The sequence below is a fragment of the Meriones unguiculatus genome, chromosome 18, assembly GCF_030254825.1.
Source record: "Meriones unguiculatus strain TT.TT164.6M chromosome 18, Bangor_MerUng_6.1, whole genome shotgun sequence".
NCBI classification, from domain to species: Eukaryota; Metazoa; Chordata; class Mammalia; order Rodentia; family Muridae; genus Meriones; species Meriones unguiculatus.
In genome coordinates, this window is record NC_083365.1 from 38,780,522 (window position 1) to 38,800,145 (window position 19,624).

At 46.0% G+C, this 19,624-nt stretch overlaps 1 protein-coding gene across 2 annotated transcripts in view; it reads right to left on the minus strand.

Annotated features, from left to right (window-relative positions):
• Slc1a2 (solute carrier family 1 member 2) overlaps positions 1-19,205 on the minus strand; it is a 140,533-nt gene extending 121,328 nt beyond the window's left edge. Inside the window, exon 1 of one of the 2 annotated variants that reach the window (XM_021629276.2) lies at positions 18,523-19,205. In XM_021629276.2, the coding sequence (XP_021484951.1) occupies positions 18,523-18,539 (17 nt within the window). In that variant the 5' untranslated portion in view covers positions 18,540-19,205. Of the gene's footprint in view, positions 1-18,378; positions 18,477-18,522 lie in introns of those variants that run through there. The other variant, XM_060371425.1, reaches the window with a different exon arrangement.
• Between the last annotated feature and the right edge of the window lie 419 nt (positions 19,206-19,624).

Genomic DNA, 19,624 nt, shown 5'->3' on the forward strand with positions numbered 1-19,624 from the left:
ATATTTGTGGGTGCAGAGCACGTGTTACTAAGTAGTCTGCAAAGTCAGGAGGCTGGTGAAAACCCCAAGTTGAGCACAGCAGGCTCCAGGCAACCAGAGTTGCAATTCCAAGAACAATGACAGTTACCATTACTGGGAGTCGTCCATAATTCAGGCATTGTGCCCAGTGTCCTTCACACATACTTGTGTGCCAAACCCTGTTGAGTAGGTGACATTGCTTCTGCTTAAAAAAAGACACCCAGCTTTAAGAGGCTTATTAACTTTCCTGCAGGCTTCAGCTAATGAGTGAAGAGGTTTTTCTTGGGCTAACGTAGGGATTCCAAATTCCTCATAACTGTGCATCGCTGACTCCCGGAAGCTGTTTTATGCAAAGCATGTTATTGTCAACTACTCCGGTAAACAGGAAAACAGGAGGTATGCTCGAGGCCTACTGCCATCTTCTATCTTGATCACTGTCACCAGGAAGAGCATTTCATATGAGCTTGCTCCTGCATGGCTCCCTGTTAGAACTAGATACCATGAATTGTGGGACACAGTGCAAAATTAACAGGTTGAAGCTTCTTGTTATTAAAAGACTCAGCCAAGCACTACAGCCCTCTAAGCTAGCTGGCCCCACTTCTCTGTTTCTTTCTGTTTGTTCCCAAGTAATCTGAGATGCTCTTGACGGAGAAGTGAGAGGTTCTTATGATAAAGACTCCTCCGGCAAGATTCCCCTCCAGAGACTCTCGCATTCGCCCGCCCGTTCAACAAACATTCTCTGGGCCAATGACAGAATTCCAAAAGCTTCACCAAATCCCAAAGCTTCACTTAAAATGCCCTCAGTGAGACATTAAAGCCAGATTTGGGCAGACCAGTGACTTCCCTGCTTCCTGAAAAACGTGGACAAGTCGCTCCCTCACAGGTTTGCCTCCATAGCTTAGCCCTGGGCAAAGGGGAAAGCCCTTTGGAGGACTTAGAGACCCAGAATTGATCTCTGCTTTGAAGGGAGTGTATCCTTTAACTGAAACGGCATCCGGGCCTACTTTAATTTGGTTGCCAACTGGCTTGAAACACAAGCTAGCCCTCTGGGGTTCCTAGTTAGTCACTTTGAAAAGAACATCTGCTTTCATGCCTCCATTCTTGAAATGGTTATTCCAGGGTTTCTCCAGCCTTTCAAATGTTTTCCTTATTTCCTCAAGTACCTTTCAGTTCAGACTCAGATTCTCATTCTGTTCTATACTTGCCCCTTTACCTTAAACGATTTTGTCAATAAGCCAGACAGAAACACTTTGCACATACCTGAACTGGAACCAGGGATTTTTCTCAAACTTTGCAGAGGAGAATCCAGGAGGGTGAGGGCAAAGTGATAAAGAGGATCCAGGGCCCGAGTGGGAAACAAAGACCAAGGCAGCCAACTCCCACCTGGCCCCAAGGCTATCGGTTGGTTGTAGCCCCAAAAGAACTATGGATCTCTGGCTGATTTGACAACTCAGGGTAACTTGGAATGTATAAAATCAAAGTATCAGGGCTTTGCTTCTTTAAAATCCAGGCAACAGCTGGTGCTGGAATAGTGTAAAAGAAAACAAAAACAAAAACAAAAAAACACTAATCTCCCTCTTCCTCTTCCTTCAGAGTGGCAGGAAAATCCCCATGGCCAAGTCTGAAGTGCAGTTCCACCGTGCCCCCTGCTGGGGGAAATGGTTGGGCCACTTTTTAAAATGAATTTTATTACAATTTCTTCATTTTGTATCTCAGCTGTAGACCCCTCTCTCGTCCCCTCCCAACCCCGCCCTCCCTCCCTCATCTCCTCTCAGGATCCTTCCCAGTCCACTGATAGGGGAGGTCCTCCTCCTCTTCCCTCTGACCCTAGCCTGTCAGGTCTCATCAGGACTGGCTGTATTGTCTTCCTCTGTGGTCTGGTACAGCTGCTCCCTGCTCAGAGGATGGTGGTCAAAGAGCCAGCCACTAAGTTCATGTCAGAGTCAGTCCCTGTGCCCCTTACTAGGGTACCCCCTTGGATACTGAACTTCCATGGGCTACATCTGTGCAGGGGTTCTAGGTTACTTCCGTGCATGTTCCTTGGTTGGAGTATCAATCTCAGAAAAGACCCTTGTGCCCAGAATTTTTTTTTTTTTTTTTTTTTTTTTTTTGGTTCTGTTGTTGTCCTTGAGCTCCTTGTGGAACTCCTGTCTCATCCAGGTCTTTCTATCTCCGCCTTCTTTCATAAGATTCCCTGCACTCTGCCCAAAGTTTGGCTATGAGTCTCAGCATCTGCTTTGATACCCTGCTGGGTAGAGTCTTTTAGAGGCCCTCTGTGGGAGACTCCTGCCCAGTTTCCTGCTTTTTCCCTCTTCCCATATCTATCTCATTTGCCTTGATGAATGTGGATTGGTCATCTTACCCAGGGTCCTCCTTCTTGCTTAGCTTCTTTAGGTGCATAGATTTTAGTATATTTATCTTATATATCCACTTATAAGTGAGTATATACCACGTGTGTCTTTCTGCTTCTGGATTACCTCACTCAGGATGATCTTTTCCTGTTCCCACCATTTGCCTGCAAATTTCATGACTTCCTTGTTTATAATAGCTGAATAGTATTCCATTGTGGAAATGTACCAGTTTCTTTATCCACTCAATGGTGCATGCACTGGGCCTTGAGAGCTGGCACTGGTTTGACTAGAAGCACATGAGGAGTCTTCAGATGGAGAAAGACAGTCAACGGGTGCATGCCTGATTCACGGAACTCACAATGACTTCTGTGCTGGAGGAAACTAGAAGTTTCCAAATTTATACTTTGGTTCTATTTTCACTACGAAATCTGCAGCCTTGAATCTGAATCTAGCAGGGTTTTAATATTCATCCTATCAATGACGAGGGTGGCTACAGCTAAGGACTTCCCTAAGAAGCTCATACTCTGGCTGCCTGTTCTGTTAAAGGTTCCTGGAATGGTTTTCACCTTCTTATCCCAATAGAACACATACCACCAAACACGCCCCCATGGACTACAAAACTGAAGCAAAGGACTCCATTCTAGGAAGTGTGTGTGTGTGTGTGTGTGTGTGTGCCATTCTTGTTTAGGTTAGCAGAAAACACACAAATAAAGGCATCATTTCTCTACCTGCAGGAAGTCACAGTAAGGGGACTCCATTGGGAATGATTAAGTGCTCTAAGAAGCTCTTTAGCAATCAAAAGCCAATAATTTAGCCATAGCACTGGCAGCTTTTGGTAAATGTCCTTCTTCTATATTAGCTTTAAAGCAGAGAAACTGTCAAGCCCTGAATTTTTGTCACTGATGCAATTTAAATGCCAACTTTGACTCAGATCCCTTCTTCGTATCTGAATGTCTAATTTATTCCAGCTTCTCGTTTCCCTTTGCAAAGGACAAGGACAGAGAATAGACAGGATTCTGAATGGAGGCAGGCAGTCTCTGGAAAGATAGGCGCTCAAAGATCCTCACCTGACCAGCATTCACTGTGCTCAGATAGAAGCACAGAGAGGGACATTTGTAGTCTTTTCAGGCAGCAGAGCAGGGACACACTGACAGTGGCTAATTCATTTCTCTACTTCAGGGCATGAGTTGGTGCTCAAATGGTGGCTTTTGAACCCTGCTAATTCTTTGCAATCAGGAGTCTGGTTATTGACCCCTGGGCAAGGATATTCCACTGACCACCAGCACCCTATAGAGATGCCCACCTCCCCAGGAGCAAAAAGACGTATCTTCCCAAACCAGACCTTAAGCCTATTTCTTCTCTCCTCTCTACTCCCTTTCGAGTTTCTGTCCCAAAATAGACAGTTCAATTACACCAACAGTCACTGAGATGAAGATGATAAGTGGAAGCGAAAATAAATGAAGATGGTCCTTGCTCCTCGAAGAGATCTGAAAGACAGTGAGTGGGCAGACCAGAAAATACTTGGCACAGTCTGATCGAATGATGTGCTACGAGAGGTCTGAACAAAGCATAGCAGAGCAGCCTCCCTGGAGGAAGTCCAACTCAAATGTCACCCCTTTTAAGAATCTATCCCTGTTTGCCCCAGACTGATAGGGCCATCTGTTCACCCAGTGGATGAGTACTGAGAGCACTATGTTGGGATCTAGGAAGACGCAAAAATCAACTGGTCCCCAATATTCTTACAGCCCATGAGAGCCAAACAAAGAAGAGGATAAGCAAGCAAGACATTTGAAAGCTATCATTGCTGTTGTGAATGAAGAAAAATAAAGAGGTCTGGGGTAGGACTAAGAAAGGGAGGCCCATTCTAGAGAGAGTAGGGAGTGGGAGAGAAAGGCCCTCTAGGAAATGGCATTGAAGATTAGCACCCCAAAAACTGCTCTAGAAGAAGGCATGAACTAGCTGTGGAATGGTAGGAGAACTATGAAAAGAAAGGATCTGGGAAGGAAAATGGGTAGGCAAGATGTAGGTACAGGAAGATCTGAAAGGTTAGAAGCTATGCACCCTCCAAAGAAAACAATGGCTATGGCCTGGGCTAATGCAATAGTCGTGGCAATGGAGGGAGAGGGCTTAAGAAACCTTTCCAAGAGAAGGACACACCCGATAAGTCAGCAGATCATAGCTGAGGGGAGAGAAAAGGCCAGGGGCACAGCTTGTATTTCTCACTTCAGTACGTAGGTATGTGGAAGCACACTCTTGGCTGAGATGGGGGTAGGAGTTTGAAAGGGAGCAGGGGTGGATCTGCAGGGGAAAATACCAACTTCTCCAGCATGCCCTGCACATATGCATTGCACAAACAGGAACACCAAGCAGGCCAGGAGATCTGTCAGTCTGGGGGGTAGAAAAAGACCCGAGAGAGTAACATTCTTCCGAAGACGCCAAGGGGACGGTGGTGTGGAAATGTTCCAGCAAACTGGTGAGCATTGGGTTCAGTAAGAGACTGCGCCAAAACATAAGGTGAAGAGTGGTAGTTGAAGATGTCTGATGACAACTTATGCCTCCACGTACACACTCAGGGACGTGAGCATTTACAGGTGTCTACAACACACACACACACACACACACACACACGAGCACGCACATGCACACACGCACACATGAGCACATGCACCAATAAGTCCAAGAAAGTCTACACAGATGTTACACAATGACCTGTGTCTAAGGGGAGAAAAAGGACCACTCCAGCTAAGGAGATATAAAAGGGCTTGTAAAAGGTGAGTGTAGAAAAAAATGTCATCCACTGCCCAATCAGGATATCCTACCCCAGATTCTGACAATGATGCTACAAAGGCAGGATGAATTGGCTGCCTGCATCTTCAGATCATTATGACAGACTACATGAATCTGGGCTATCTAGGTAGGTAGTATTTTCCCTCTCCCCTGAGTCATCCTCCCTGTGTATGCTTGCTAGTCTTCTGTCAATTTGACACATGCTAGAGGTATCTGAAAGGAGGGAACCAGAAAATACCTCCAGGAGATCCAGCTCTAAGACACTTTCTTAACTAGTGATTGCTGGAGGAGGTCCCAACCCACTATGGGTGATGCCATCCCTGGACTGGTAGTTCTGGATCCTGTAAGAAAGCAGGCTGACTAAGCTACAGATCAAGCCAGTAAGCAGCACCCCTCCAATGATCTCTGCATCAGCTCCTGCCTCCAGATTCCTGCCTTGTCTGAGTTCCTTCAGTGATGACGAGTGGTATGCAAGAGTAAGCCAAATAGGCCCCTTTCACCCCAACGTGCTTTTTGGTCATGGTGTTTCGTCACAGCAGTAGAAACCCTGACTGAGACACTCTACCACAGGACTTGTTAAACATGCTGTAGGAAGTCTGAACCAGGAATTCCCACAGACACCCTGCCCTCCCCTGCAGGAAGCCCAAAGCAAGCCATGAGCTGATTCCAGCTCTGATTCTTCGCTTCCACGCAATCTTCCACAAAGATTGATTTGAATGCCCTCACTGACCCGGCCTTTCCCTCAGCATACAAACAGGCTGCACTCACACACATCCTCAAACTAAGACAAAGAACCCAAGACGCAACTCTGCTGCCCTGCGCATCAAATTTCCTATCCACGTCATCTTCTTGGATTGCCGCTCAAAATGATGATGACAATAATAACTTCATGGTGGAGGGATGTCTCAAAGGTTAAGAGCATTTGCTGAACTTGCATAGGATCCAAGTTTAGTTCCCAGCATCCATGTTTGGCAGATCATAACCCCCTGTCACTTGAGCTCCAGAGGACCCAATGCACTCTTGTGTGGACACCTGAACATAAGTGAACACATACATCCCAATACACAAACATGAAAAAAAAAATCTTTCGTTCATTTTTGCTCTACCCATTCACAACCCACACCAGCACCATGACAGAGCCATCGCTTCACTAATTGAGGTCTGACAAAGGTGGCCTTAAAACTAGTTCATCTAATGGCAGCTTTGCAGAATTTGCGTTTTCAGTATGTCTATATCACAGGCGACATTGTCAGCCACTCTGAGACACCAGGTCCCTTTTGATCCCTCTCCTTACATCTCAGTATGCCACAGCTTTAATTACACTCATCTCCAACCTTTCCCAGACATTACCGCTCCCCAGAATTCTTCTCTGGCCCCATTTTTTCTTCAGTTCATGACCAATCAGGATGAGTTTGTCACCTCTTACCATGACAGTGTTGCTCCATAAAGACTGGAATTCTCAAATGAGCCTCTCCACCCAGTTTTCCACATATGTGAACATTTTAGTCTGGCTCATGAGATAAATTCTTTATCTTCTTCCTTTAAGATGTCATTCCTCCATGAATTTCTTCTCTACACATATCCTATCCCCTATTTGCTTAAACTAGAAACCTGAGAGCTGGCTTTCAGTTCTTCTTGTCTCCATAAACACTTGGCCATTGCGCACTCCTAACGGACCCAGAATGTTAACCCTTTGCCCTAATTCTTTCCATTATCTCCTTAACTTGTCCACCTAAACTGTCACTGTTACTTTCTCATGGGTCTCGATGACCCTGCCTCATGCTTCTACTCACTCAGATCCCACCAACATTATTATAATAATAAAGACTCAGCAGTAACCTACAGGTCTACAAAAGGACTGGTTAAATTGATTATTACATAACCGTGCTCTGATTATTAGGTATCAAAATACGTTTTATGTGTGGCACATATCACTATAAGTACAGGTATACATACATATTTACCACAAACGGATACACCTGAAAGTGTTGGGTGAATAAAAAAAATTAAAAAGCTAGCTACAATAGTCTGCATGGGTTGGCCCAGTTTGCATATTAAGGTTAAGATGTTTGCATAGAAAGTTTCAACTGTGAAGACAATTTCAGTGGAACAGGATCAGAGTGGGAGATAGGCTTTGCCTTTGTGTCCTCCTATAATATGTGAAGCTTTTATGTTTGTTTTTAAGGACCCCCATATTTTGTCTTATGGGGGAAATGCTTTGTTAAAAACCTTTTTTGACAGAGGCTACCAAGTCCTTCAGACCTATACATTGTTTCTATATGCAAAATATACTTAAGTGTGCACTGAATCTAATCTATGACCTCCTCACCCAAACAATGGAAATATATACTATCTCTATCTTCGATGGCAAATAGTGGGTGTTATTTATTAAAAACAGCTGTGAAAAATGAAAGTGATTTATAATGAAACTGGCCAGTTTGCTTTAGTTTCTGTTGCCCTACAGTTGAGCCCCCTTGAACTGAGTTGTACTGCTGAAAACACAAATACAGTCTCCACCAGCATCATGGACTCTCAACACAGATGAGAGACATGAAAAAATGAAGGGACACCTGCAGAATTATCATCTCAAGGACTTGGACTGTGTACGAAAGTGTCCCTCCCTCTCGAAACACATCTGACTATTCACCGACAGAACAGAGGTGGAAACACTCAGGCGGCTTTGCAGATGATGACTAAATGCCTTACTGGGGTCACCAGAACAGCAGAGCAATATTCCAGAAGGGGCTCGTCCAGTTTATTGCTCACTTTCCCCAGAATAAGGGCTCCAGGGATAACGCTGGCAGGGATAGAAAAACGTCGGCTGTCAACCCTGCAGGTATTCATAGCAGTTATGCTCTGGCCTCACGATGCTACTGCTTCTGGCCCACCTCATTAAACTCACCATTCCAGACAGGAGTAAGACAAATGTAAGTAGAGTTCATTTCTCTCTCTATGACTCTTCAGATAGAATCTTCCCACTGGGCTTGGGCATCCTCAGAAGGACTTGGGCTGACAGCTGTGTGGGTCATAGCTAAAACTGAGGAAGATGAAAACTTCTAACCTTCCCCATTTCCCTCAGAATGATTCACTCCCCCTTCCGTTTTCTCCCTACCACACCCTTTTAATGCTTGATGGATTGATTGACTTACTTTTAATTGTAAATTGGCAAATTGTTCTATGTAATTGTGGCATACCACGACGTTTCAATATGTGAAGATTATCAGATGACTAACTCAAGTTAGCACATTACTTGTTTTGTAGTATATGTTTTTTTTTGTTTTGTAGTAATAGCACTTAGACTATGGTCCTAGTAATTGTTAAATATACAATACATTGTTATTAGCTGTGGTTCCCATGTTGTAGTCTGGGAACTTGGGCAGGAGAGATGGCCCAGCAGATAAAGTGCTTGCCACACAATCATGCCGACAGGAGTCTGGACCCTCAGCACACACATAAATAAATGCAAAGCAGAGAACAAGTGTAGCAGCTATTTATAATCCAAAACTCAGTGGGCCTGGACAGGGGATCCTTGGGATAAACTGACTATCTAGAATATAGTTTATCTACAATTAGTGAATTTTAGGTTCAACTGAAGAGATACTGCTTCAATGTATGAAGTGGAGAGCAAATGAGGAGGCAGCAATTGTCCCAGCCTTGGGACAGCACACGCATGCAAACACACACACACACACAGACACACACAGACACACACACACACACGCACGCACGCACGCACGCACGCACGCGTGCGCGAACACACCTTTGAACTTCCTCGTTTCATCCTGCCTACCAGAAATTTTAGAAATTCTGTATTCGCTAACTGGCATAGCATATCCTTTTGCTGTAGGTGACAGCACTGGGCGGTCTGTCGTCCACTTCAGTACTCAGACTGAAGGCAGCTTCGATGTTTGTGTTGCTGTTTCTCAGCAACATTTACATGAGGGGAGAAGTGGCCACTGCAGTTCACTATCAAGATGCCCAGGCCTTCAGCTTCAGAAAAGAAGGGCTCATTGGCTTAGTTGTTAGAAGGGTTAAACTGACAGTGCTTGGCTATGGCTCTTTCCAAAACCTTGCCATGCCCCTGCCCTAGCACAGCTTCACTGAGTGTCTGGTTAACAGGAGAAGAAAACATGTAAGTTTCCTTAATCAGAGAGCACTCGGACGTGTCTTCCTCACTCCGGATCATCCTGAGGTGGGCTGAGGCCTTGACTGAGCGTCCAGCTCCACATGCCCATCGCTGTTTCCTTTACTCCAACCCCACAGACTTCCGATAAGACACATGCACGTCAGCCTCCAGCTGGGACTCTGCTGCCTACGTCCCACCAGCACCAATGTTCTGAACCCAACATGTGGGGAAAAAAATCAACACCTAAATGTTTAGCTCAGATGAACTCCAGCAATGACCTATGGCCATACCACCTTGAACACGCCTGATCTCGTCCGAAATGCTTATGGTCATGATCTTAAAATTGGCAGCTCAATTTTATGACTCCACAATGGTTTATAATGTTGGCTAATGGATGACTTTGAACTCCAAGAGAACACTGGGAATCAGTTTCGGTCTATAATTCCATCACCCTCAAAACCACTCTTATAAGTTAGTCCAGCTTTAATTCTTGACATTTGTTTTCTAGGCAACACGGCGCATATAAATATAAACAACAAGAGCCTGAAGCCATCTCCAATGTCATCCGTCCCTACGGAACGGAACGTCAGAAATGTACACTGTCAGCTGATACCCATCCATTTCAGCCCTAAGCAAGCACTTTGCTCAGAATGGCGTCCACCCATTTTTCTATATAATCTGACCATCAAATCCCAACGGGTCGTTAAAAGTAAAGACTGAGATAAAAACAAGCAAACAAACGGATCGCTAAGGTTTGGAAGGGCGACTTCCCCTGGGACTTAATAGGCGCTGCTTTCCTTCCTCCCTGTGTCATTTTTCCTTATCTCCCCTCAGCACTGCTAACCCTGTTTGAAATTCCTCTGGTTTGATGGCTACAAACTGGAATACGACAATAACTCGCCATTACCTAAGCTTCCTCTTACGTTGTTTTACACTGTCATTTTCTCTGGAGCATCCTCACTCAGAGATAAGCTAATTTCTTTCCTTCTTGTGCATACCCTGTGACATTTGTCATAATCTTGTTTCTCCAGGGGCACTCGCTTTCTCTTATCGAAATGACCAGGGACACAAAGGGCACACACTCACAGAAATTTTTTTAAAAAAGGAAGGAAGGTTTATTGAACTTGAAGGAAATGTGAGATAACTGTAAAACGTACAGAATGCTACAATTAGATGACAAAGGGTTGGAGCAGGAGGGCAGGGCTAGGAACCCAGTAACAAGCATTTAATCAAAACTTCTAAGTTTTAGTGTCTCCCTCTCTATAAAATGAGCATAATATTATGAGCTTTTTCAAAGATTAAATTAAAGTCACAGACATGCAGTCACATGAAGTTGACATCTTTCAGCACTTCAATATATGACAATTATCTCATTACTATCAGACTGTGTGTGTGTGGTGGAGAAACTCTATGTAACCAAAAGGGAATGGGGGAATGGGGTGCTGCGTTGTGACATGCTTTGCTGTGCTATGTATGTGTGCTATACTGTGCTGGACTGTGCTGTGCTATGCTATGTGCTGTGTGCTGTGCTATGCTGTGCTATGGGCTGTGCTGTGCTGTGGTGTTTTGTGTGCTGTGCTGTGCTGTGCTCTGCTGTTCTGTGTTATGTGCTGTGTGCTGTGCTATGCTGTGGTGTTCTGTGTGCTGTGCTGTGATGTGCTGTGCTATGTGCTGTGTGCTGTGCTATGCTGTGCCGTGTACTGTGTGCTGTGCTGTGGTGTTCTGTGTGCTGTTCTGTGCTGTGCTGTGGGACCTAAGAGTTCCTAAGGATAATAGGGTTTCCAAAGGGAGTCATTTTCAGGGACCATTACTGCTCCTTACTGCCTCCTGTGGGCTTGAAGGGGGATGGGGGGCAGGGGGCTAGAGAGATGGCAGAGTGGGTAAGATCACTTGCTGCTCTTTCAGAAGACCAGAGTTCAGATCCTAGTACCCATGCTGGGCAGCTCACATCAGCTTGTAACTCTATCCCCAGGAAATACAATGCCCTCTTCTGGTTTCCCCCAGCATGGGCACACATGTGGCAGACACCCAAACACACACAAATACAACAGATCCAACTTCTGAGTTCTTTGCCAATTCAGAAGGCGTCCTGAGGTCATCACTGTTTGCACTATAGCAAAATAAACAACATCAGGAGACTGAGTCAGTTAAATCATAGCCCTGAGTAACCACTCTGATGACTGCTAAAGGCTCAGCTACATTTGCCACAAAGAAGCATCAAGGCACAGCCCAGCAACTGGCCCACGTGATCATACCAAGGCTGTTTCAAGGCACTGTATAGAGATGAGACAAAGCCATTAGCTTTGTAGAAATCAATAATTATGGAGGAACCCTATTAAGTGCAACTTAGGGCAAAGTTAAAGGAACAACAAGAAGTGGTTAGGGGAAGAAGTGGTCACCAGTTAAAAAGAAAAAAATGTTGGGAGCTGAGGAGATGGCTCAGTGTTCTCAGCCTTTCTAATACCATTTCCTTTATGTTATGGTGACCCTTAACCATAAAATTATCTTTGTTGCTACTTCATAGCTGTAATTTTGCTACTGTTATGAATCGTACTGCAAATATTTTTGGAGACAGAGGTTTGTCAAATGGGTCATGACACACATGTTAAGAACCACTAGCTTAGAGGTTTCTGTTCTTGCGGCGAACCTGGGTTCTCTTCCCAGCACCTACATGGCCGTTGACAGCATCTCTATTTCCAGTTCCAGGAGGTCCAGCGACCTATTCCGACTTCTGTGGGTACCAAGCACACGTGTGACACACACACACACACACACACACACACACACACACACACAGAGGCAGGCATTTGTACACATGAAATAAGAACAAATAAATCATTTAGAGTTTCTTGATTTACACATTCTGACAAAGTCTTGCAAGCTCAGGCTGTAAAAGCACTTAGGCAATAGAACATAGTGACAATGTGCCCAGCTTGCACTCACGCAGCAAGCAGTTGCTCATGGAACATGAGTGACATGCCTCCCCAAGACTGTACCCAACCTGAGTGACACATGCTCTGTCACGGGGTTTCTGACAGTCCTCACCTCTGGCTAACCACTGCCACAGAGAGAAAGGAGTGTGGCCTACTATTGAAAGGCATGGCTCCATGACCCCAGGACCTCTAAGAAATAATTACTAAATTATTTTATGCCACAGTTGCTATATCTGGAAAAACAGGACTAATAATAATAATAATAATAATAATAATGTTATATCATATATTATAAGAATTAGGTAAATTTGCAGATGCAAAGTGCTTTAAAAATTGCTAAAGCTGTTGGGCCTGATGGGTGGCACAAGCTGTAATCCCAGGTTCTACAGGGGCTAAGGCAAGAGGGAGAGCAAGACCAACGCCTGCCTGGTCTGTGAGTGAGTTCAAAGCCAGCCTGAACAACTTACTGAAACCTTGTCTTAACCGTGGAGGGTGGGGTGCAGGTGTGAAAAGAGAGAATGGATAATTGTTCAAAAGTAGAATGCTTGCCTATCAGGTGAAATCTGAAGTACCACGTGAACATACCTACATGCATGAATACATACCTATACACGAATACACACACATAAACACACCCTCACATTCACACACACACACAGACACTGGCTTGTAATCACATCATAAATGTATTAAGATATAAAAGTGAGTTCCTTGTCACCAGATCTCCAATTTTCCAGAGAAGCTAAAGTCAGGAATTTGGGACTGGAGTGATGGCTCAATGGTTAAGAGAGCTGGCTGCTCTTCCAGAGGACACAGGTTTGAGTCCAAGCACCCACATGGCAACTCCCCACCACCTTTAACTACAGTTCCAGGGGATCTGAGACCCTCTTCTGGCCTCCATGGGTATCAAGCAGGCATGTAGCACACAGTCACACCTGCAGACAAAACACTCCAACACATACAATAGAACAAAAAAGAAGAATTCAACATTGGAAATTGTTTTCCAAGTAGGCAAATAATTTAAACATTTTCAAAATCCTCAGAGAGCCAAAATAAGAATACACATGGCCTGTAGTGTCCAGCACCTCATTTTCAAGGCTACAAAAAAAAAAAAAACCAAAAAACAAAAACAAAGCTAAGGTGGATAGAGGTGCTGATTCTGTCTCCAGTTCTATGACCCTGAGAGAAAGCAGAGGCTGCGGACCAGGAGGGGGAGCACAGAATTCAAAGTCCCGTGCTGATTAGGAACAGCACATGACAGATGGTCGTCCTGACCAATGTAACAAAAGAAAGTCCCTGCACTGGCCATTTAAATGAATCCCTTAATATACGTGACGCTTAGGGACAATATCTATATCTTTGTCCCCGAGGACTCCATGCAAGGACTTTGCCATCATCCATCCTAGAGGGGACGGGGGTTGACACAGATCAAGTCCAGCTGCCCAAGTGGAGTTCATTCCCTTCGTTCTCCTTTCAAAGGCCAGTCCTTGCTCAGTGAGTCTATAATCCAAAGGCAGCTGGCGACATCACCAAGGACTCCAGCTGACAGTTCAGCCGACAGTAGCCACATCTGCTTGTCTGAGACATTAAGTAAACAAATAGAAGAAAAGAATAAGAAAATATCAATGCCACCGAGAAACAATCTTGAAAACTGTGAGGAAACATTATGACAAAAAGGCACACCCTTTAAAAGGTTAGTATTCTACCTTTTACTCCCTGTCAATACAGCGGGGGCCCATTGTCTGGCTTCTCTGGTGTCATAACCAGGCAGGTTCACAGTGAGATATCAGTCGTTTTCTCTTCTCCCGACAAATATGCAGCCCATCTGCCTCCAATCAATAACGGAGCACGTGGAGACGGAGCCATGAGATATTTTTAAACACTCCCCCTAATTAATTCATTCTAAGGACTTGGCGCTTGGAACGCTGTAGGGTGAAGGGCAGGCAGAGGGAGGGGACAGCAATCCCACAACCTTGGTAAATAAAGAGATTTGCTGTAATCTGGATTCCAAACCCTTTCTACGAGGCATGCCTCCTGCCCACCACCCCCCTCCCACCTCCACCAAGCTGTTAAGGGCAGGGAAGAGACAACTATAAGCAAGCAGGCACTGCCTGACGTTTGTCGGGTGTATTGTTCAGACCGTGAGAACAAGTTCTTGAAATACAAACCTAAATAAGACGTTTTAATCCTGAGGACCGTGCTCCCGCCTACTCACGCTAGAGGATTTTAAGTTATCTATGTTTCATTACATTAAAGCAATGTAATTTGCCGGCGACTGAAATGGCAATTCAATTCATTCAAAGGGGCAAGTCAATCCAGTGAGGGAAACAATTCACTCTACAAAACAATTTGGCTTGCCTTTAAAGGGAGGAAACTGAGACACCTTTACAGCTGATACAGCCACGCGGAAGGTGCCCTGGGAATTGTCAATGAATTAACCTGTGTTGGGCTCCAAAGGGTGAAGAAGCCAGGAATGACCTATGGCACACTGACCCAGGGCACTGCTTGAGCGTTGCTTGTTTGTGTGGCCACAGTCTCATTTCTGATGGGACTCGCCAGGCCTGACACATCAGTGAGTGCAGAAGCCAAAGGAGAGGATGCCTCTTCATACAGCGGGGAAGGGAAACAAAGTGCTCAGACCTGCCATTTGCTTTGTAATAAAGCCGCCATTTCTGCTTTGCTCTCATTTGGATTTAGAAATGATTTCTGGAGAATTAGGCTTTCGACTGCTCACAAGAGATTGCCTTTAGTAAACACAGAATGGCTTTATCATAGCTCCACTCATATCCAGTTTACCCAAGAAAGACAATTTCTATAGTCTCGAAAACGAGAAATGAATTCCAATGGAGCCTGAGGCATGCAATATACAAGCCCCTCTAGATCCTATCTCCCCTACTCCCCAATTACCCCATAATAAGCCCACTCTCAAGCTCATAACGCCTGCTCTCTTCAATTTCATTCTCCGAGGGGGGTGGTGCAGTAGACAAGGCAAATGCTATGTTTAGCATCACGCATTGGGAATCGTAAATTCAGGGGTCTCCCTTGGCAGGGATTTTTTTTTCTGTCAGCAGTTTTCTGTTTCACTTGCTCTCTAAGTCAGACTGAAATCCAAGCCTTCCTGATTGGCGCAGCCCTGACCCCTTGGCTCCTGGGAGCTGATCAGAAGACAGATTGCCAGGAGTCTCTGATGTATGTGGAGACCTGGCCATCCCTAGCCCCTAGAAACATATTTCTAAAATGGTTGTCTCTTCAGCATCTGGCCACTCCACTTTGACCCAGTCAATAACAGACACTAGCCTGCCTGTCACCAGCGACTTATAATCTCTTTCCAATTTGGGTCAGGAACCTAAAAGCCATCTGAGTAATTCCAGCCATGCCTAGGACTCAGGAACAACAAAAACAGCAACAAACGATATTCAACTGTCAAACTGAATCTTGCTCTTATAGGAAAACACTTTCAGAACCTGGAAATCATAAGAGCCACGGCTGAGTTTTACAAAAGCTACAATGATCTTCTCAGTGTAACACAACCAGAAACTTTAGATAACAGAACAGTAGTAGATATGCTCTGTAAAACAGCAAAGATCAAACACAGAAGCTACAGAAATATTCTAAAAGGCAACTTGCTGGAGATGTATACTAAGACTTGAGAGAAAGCTGACAATAGGCCCCAGCCATGCCTCATGCACTCATAACTGACAACTGACATTTCCACACGATACAGATACAAAGCTCTGCCAAATCTCAGAATCTTCCTGGAAAGATGGCATTTTATTGTACACACTTTTGAGCTTTCAAAGTCTATTTTCACTGGATTGCCTACTTTATAGAGCTGTTGAAAGAAGTGAATGTAAAAAAATACAAATGAGCTTTGAGAAGAGCGCTGAGCAAATATATCTGTTGCCTCTAATCATTCTATAAAAAGTAGTAATTAGCATATTCTGTTGATGGCAACTTGAACACCAAATAAACATTCACCAGATCGATTGGCTTAATATACCACCCCATTCCCCCAGCATTCTGGAGCAGAATTGAGCTGAACATGTATAAACTGAAAGCATGTAATTACATTGCTATTTCGGCATTCTTCTAAGTAGTGTATATTTCAGAAAAAAAAAAAAAGCTTTAATATTGTTAGAAGACAAAGGCTAACAAAAGAGACCAGCCTGGGGCCGCTTCCTGAATTTCCTTTACAAGTTGCATTACCCAAAGATATCAGAAGGGGCAAACAGATCTCACCAACCCAGGAGAACAATTTATTGATAATAGTCCTTCACTGAGACAGCCTTCAGAAAGCCATTCTCCAAAGCTATTTGTGTCTCTTTATTTCCACCACAGTGCCTAGCAGGTGCATTCTGCCCAGCGGAGACTCTGCAAAGGCTTCTGGGAGAAGAGAAGGGTTTTGAGACTGTTTCCAGCTGACCAATCACTGCTCTTAAATAATGACATATTTTTCTACATTTGTTTCCCAGTTTTCAGATTTTTTTTTCAGTTCTTTCATTTCTTAAATACAAGCTCCTTTGACAACCATTTCCTAACCTTGCACTGTGGACTAAGATACCACTAACTGGGCTAGAAATGGTTTCATCTTGAAAATCACATCTGTTTTACTTGGAATGTCAAACCATTTGGCAGGTCTCGCTTAGGATGAGGGCAAAAGCAGTGGCACACTGAGTCTGGGGAGTTTTCTTGTTGCCTCTCCCTTTTCCTTTTTGGCTATCAGTTTAGAGACTGAGTTGAATGCAACATTTGGAAGATAATATTTTTTCAAAGATGTTTTCCAGCTGAGACTTGGAAGGCTGAAGTCATTCTGGAAGGAAGGGTTCTGGACATAGCCAGAAATACTTTTATACCTATTCTAAGATGAAAGCACTTTAAATCAGACACAGAGGAGTGCCGGTGTTAAACCATGTGGATCCTTAATATCTAATTCTAGAGGTTTGAGCACAAGATGCCACCTTCCTTGTACAACTGTAGAGCATCTTTTCAGATAGGTAATTATTTCAAAGGTCCACACTGGTAAATAAGGCAATGTGAAGAAATTTCATGCTAGACAAGATGCCAGACACCTTTGGAAGGACTCAGGGGGTGAGAGAAACGAATGGGTTCTTTCTTTTGGATGCACATAGACAGGCTTAGAAGTATTTTTGCTTGTCTAGGGTTGGAATCTAGAAGTCTAGCTTTGAACACCATCTAAGCAGGAGTCATCTAAGCAGGAGTGAAGACTCCTGATTAGAAATCCACCTGTCCACCACCTTATCAAAAGCTCCTGCTTAGATGTGGAGTTTGATTTCGATTAAAAATGCTCCAGAAAATTACAGAAGCAAGAACTCAAGTGTAGAGTCCCAAGAAGTCCCTGACACTTGTTTTGGATGTCACATGTAGTCCCAATGATCTCTCGCAAGCAGCTAGTGGCATTTTGTGAAATAACCCAAAATCAGGGGTCCCCAAACATTCTTTTTTTATTCCTTCCTAGGCTCTGGAAAGCCTGAAAAGCTTTTTATTGGGGGAGGGAGGGCAAGACCAGGATGCCTTGCACTGAGTATTCAAGGGACCCAGTTGCCCTTACATCCCCCTTGTTCCTCTTGCTAAATACAGTTGTGCTTCTATGTCACAGAAGCGATCACTATGCCAACTGAAGCCTCAAGAGGCAAGAGGCAACTCCAAGGCCACAGGCAAAATAAAGAAGCCAGTGCTAGTCCCAATAAAGTCTGCAAACTCTTGCCCTGCTCCAAGCTACAGGTTTTCTCCCGTCTTCTCGGGAAGCACCCAAATCTACTTCCACCCTTCCTTGCAGCTGGCTAGGGAGATTCCAACATCCAAGGGCAAAGAGCGCCTAGGCTGCAGCCTTACCTTAGCCCTTGGCCCCTGACCTGCTCCCAAAGCTAAGGCCCCTCCGCGCTGCTCTTCGCCCCGCCCCGGCCCTGGTCTTTGGTTCATTCATTCCAACCGGTCCCCACCTCGCAGCCCAAGCAATGTGTCCTGCTAGCACCATGGACAATCCTTTATTTTCTTTAAGTCTCTGAAGTAATCCCCAAAGGGCTTCTCTTCACACTTTCTCACACCGCCATGGCCCTTCGCCCCTTTCACTAGAACCAATCCTCTACCTCCTGCATCCTCAAAGGACAACTAGCCCACCAAAGAAATCAGCCTCCTTCCTCACCACCTCCAGCCTAGCGGTAGCTCTGGCAAGGGTTTCCGAGGTCAGAAGTCACTTTTTTCTGTCCCCATCTGGGATAGGGGCAGCACCACCCGGCGCGCGGCTCCCGCTTCCCGGCTGGTACCCAGAAAAAAAAAAACCTCTCACCCTTCCGTTGATGCCATGGCGTGGGGAACGCCCCCTCCTCCCGGGCACGGTCTGGCGACGGTGGCGGCGAGCTGGGTGAGCCCGGAGTGCGGCGGGGAGCGGTATTTAACGGGCAGCCTCTCCCCGCCCTCGCACCCCCCTCCCGAGTAAGCCCTTTAGCGCCTCGGCGCGCGCGGGAGGCTGCTGCCGGCGCTAATCCACGTCCCAGCTTTCCGCCGCGCGCGGCCCGCGTTCCCGAGCGCGGCTCGCGGCCAGCGCTCCGAGGGGCGCTGCGGGGATCCGGCACTGGCTCCTCCGAGGTCGCGCCGGCCGCTCCCGCGTCCCAGCCGCCACGCGAGTATGTGTGTGTGTCTGTGTGTGTGTGTGTGCTGTGCGCGCTTCGCCGCGGGGCAGACGGGTGCGGCGAGTGGTGAGCACCGAGGGGCACCGGGGGAAACCGGGAGTGCGGGTGCGGAGGAGGGTCTGCGTGCGTGCGCGTGTGCTGGTGTGTGCGCGCCCGGGGAGGCGGTGGAGGCCCCTGCGCCCTGGCTCCACGCCGGCCCGAGAGGGATTGCAAGGTTTAGCCCCGCCGGAGCTGGGGATTTGCAGGCGATCCCTCTCTATTTTTGTCCAGGGCTGACATCACCCGCGCCGCAGCCTGGGGCGACTTCTTTAACCGTCGCCCCTGCTCCCCCCACCCCCATCTTCAGACGCTGTCCCTCTTCTGTCGTCCCTCCCCCACCAGTCTCTAGTCAAAAATTAGCCAAAAAAAAAAAAAAAAAAAAAAAAAGTCCCGGTAGTCCGGGAACGCTTTGGACAGCCGGTGGCAGGATCCCAGGATCTAAGGAGTCGCTATTGTTTCCTCTCGAGTCCGACTGGCCCCGGGTCACCCTGTGCCCGGCCAAGCGCTGAGACCCGGAATGCCCCTCCGTCCCCAATCCTTGGAGAAACCTTGGCGCTCCCCATCACTCCCTGGACACCTGCTCAGGCTCACATCGCACAGGCGGGCACACCCACCCTCATCCTACCACTTCTGGGATGGGGAGTCCCACGGAATCTGAGCCTTAGGAACGCTCAGGTGGCCGGAAGGAACCCAGATGCAGGTCCTCCTTCGCTGAGGCCC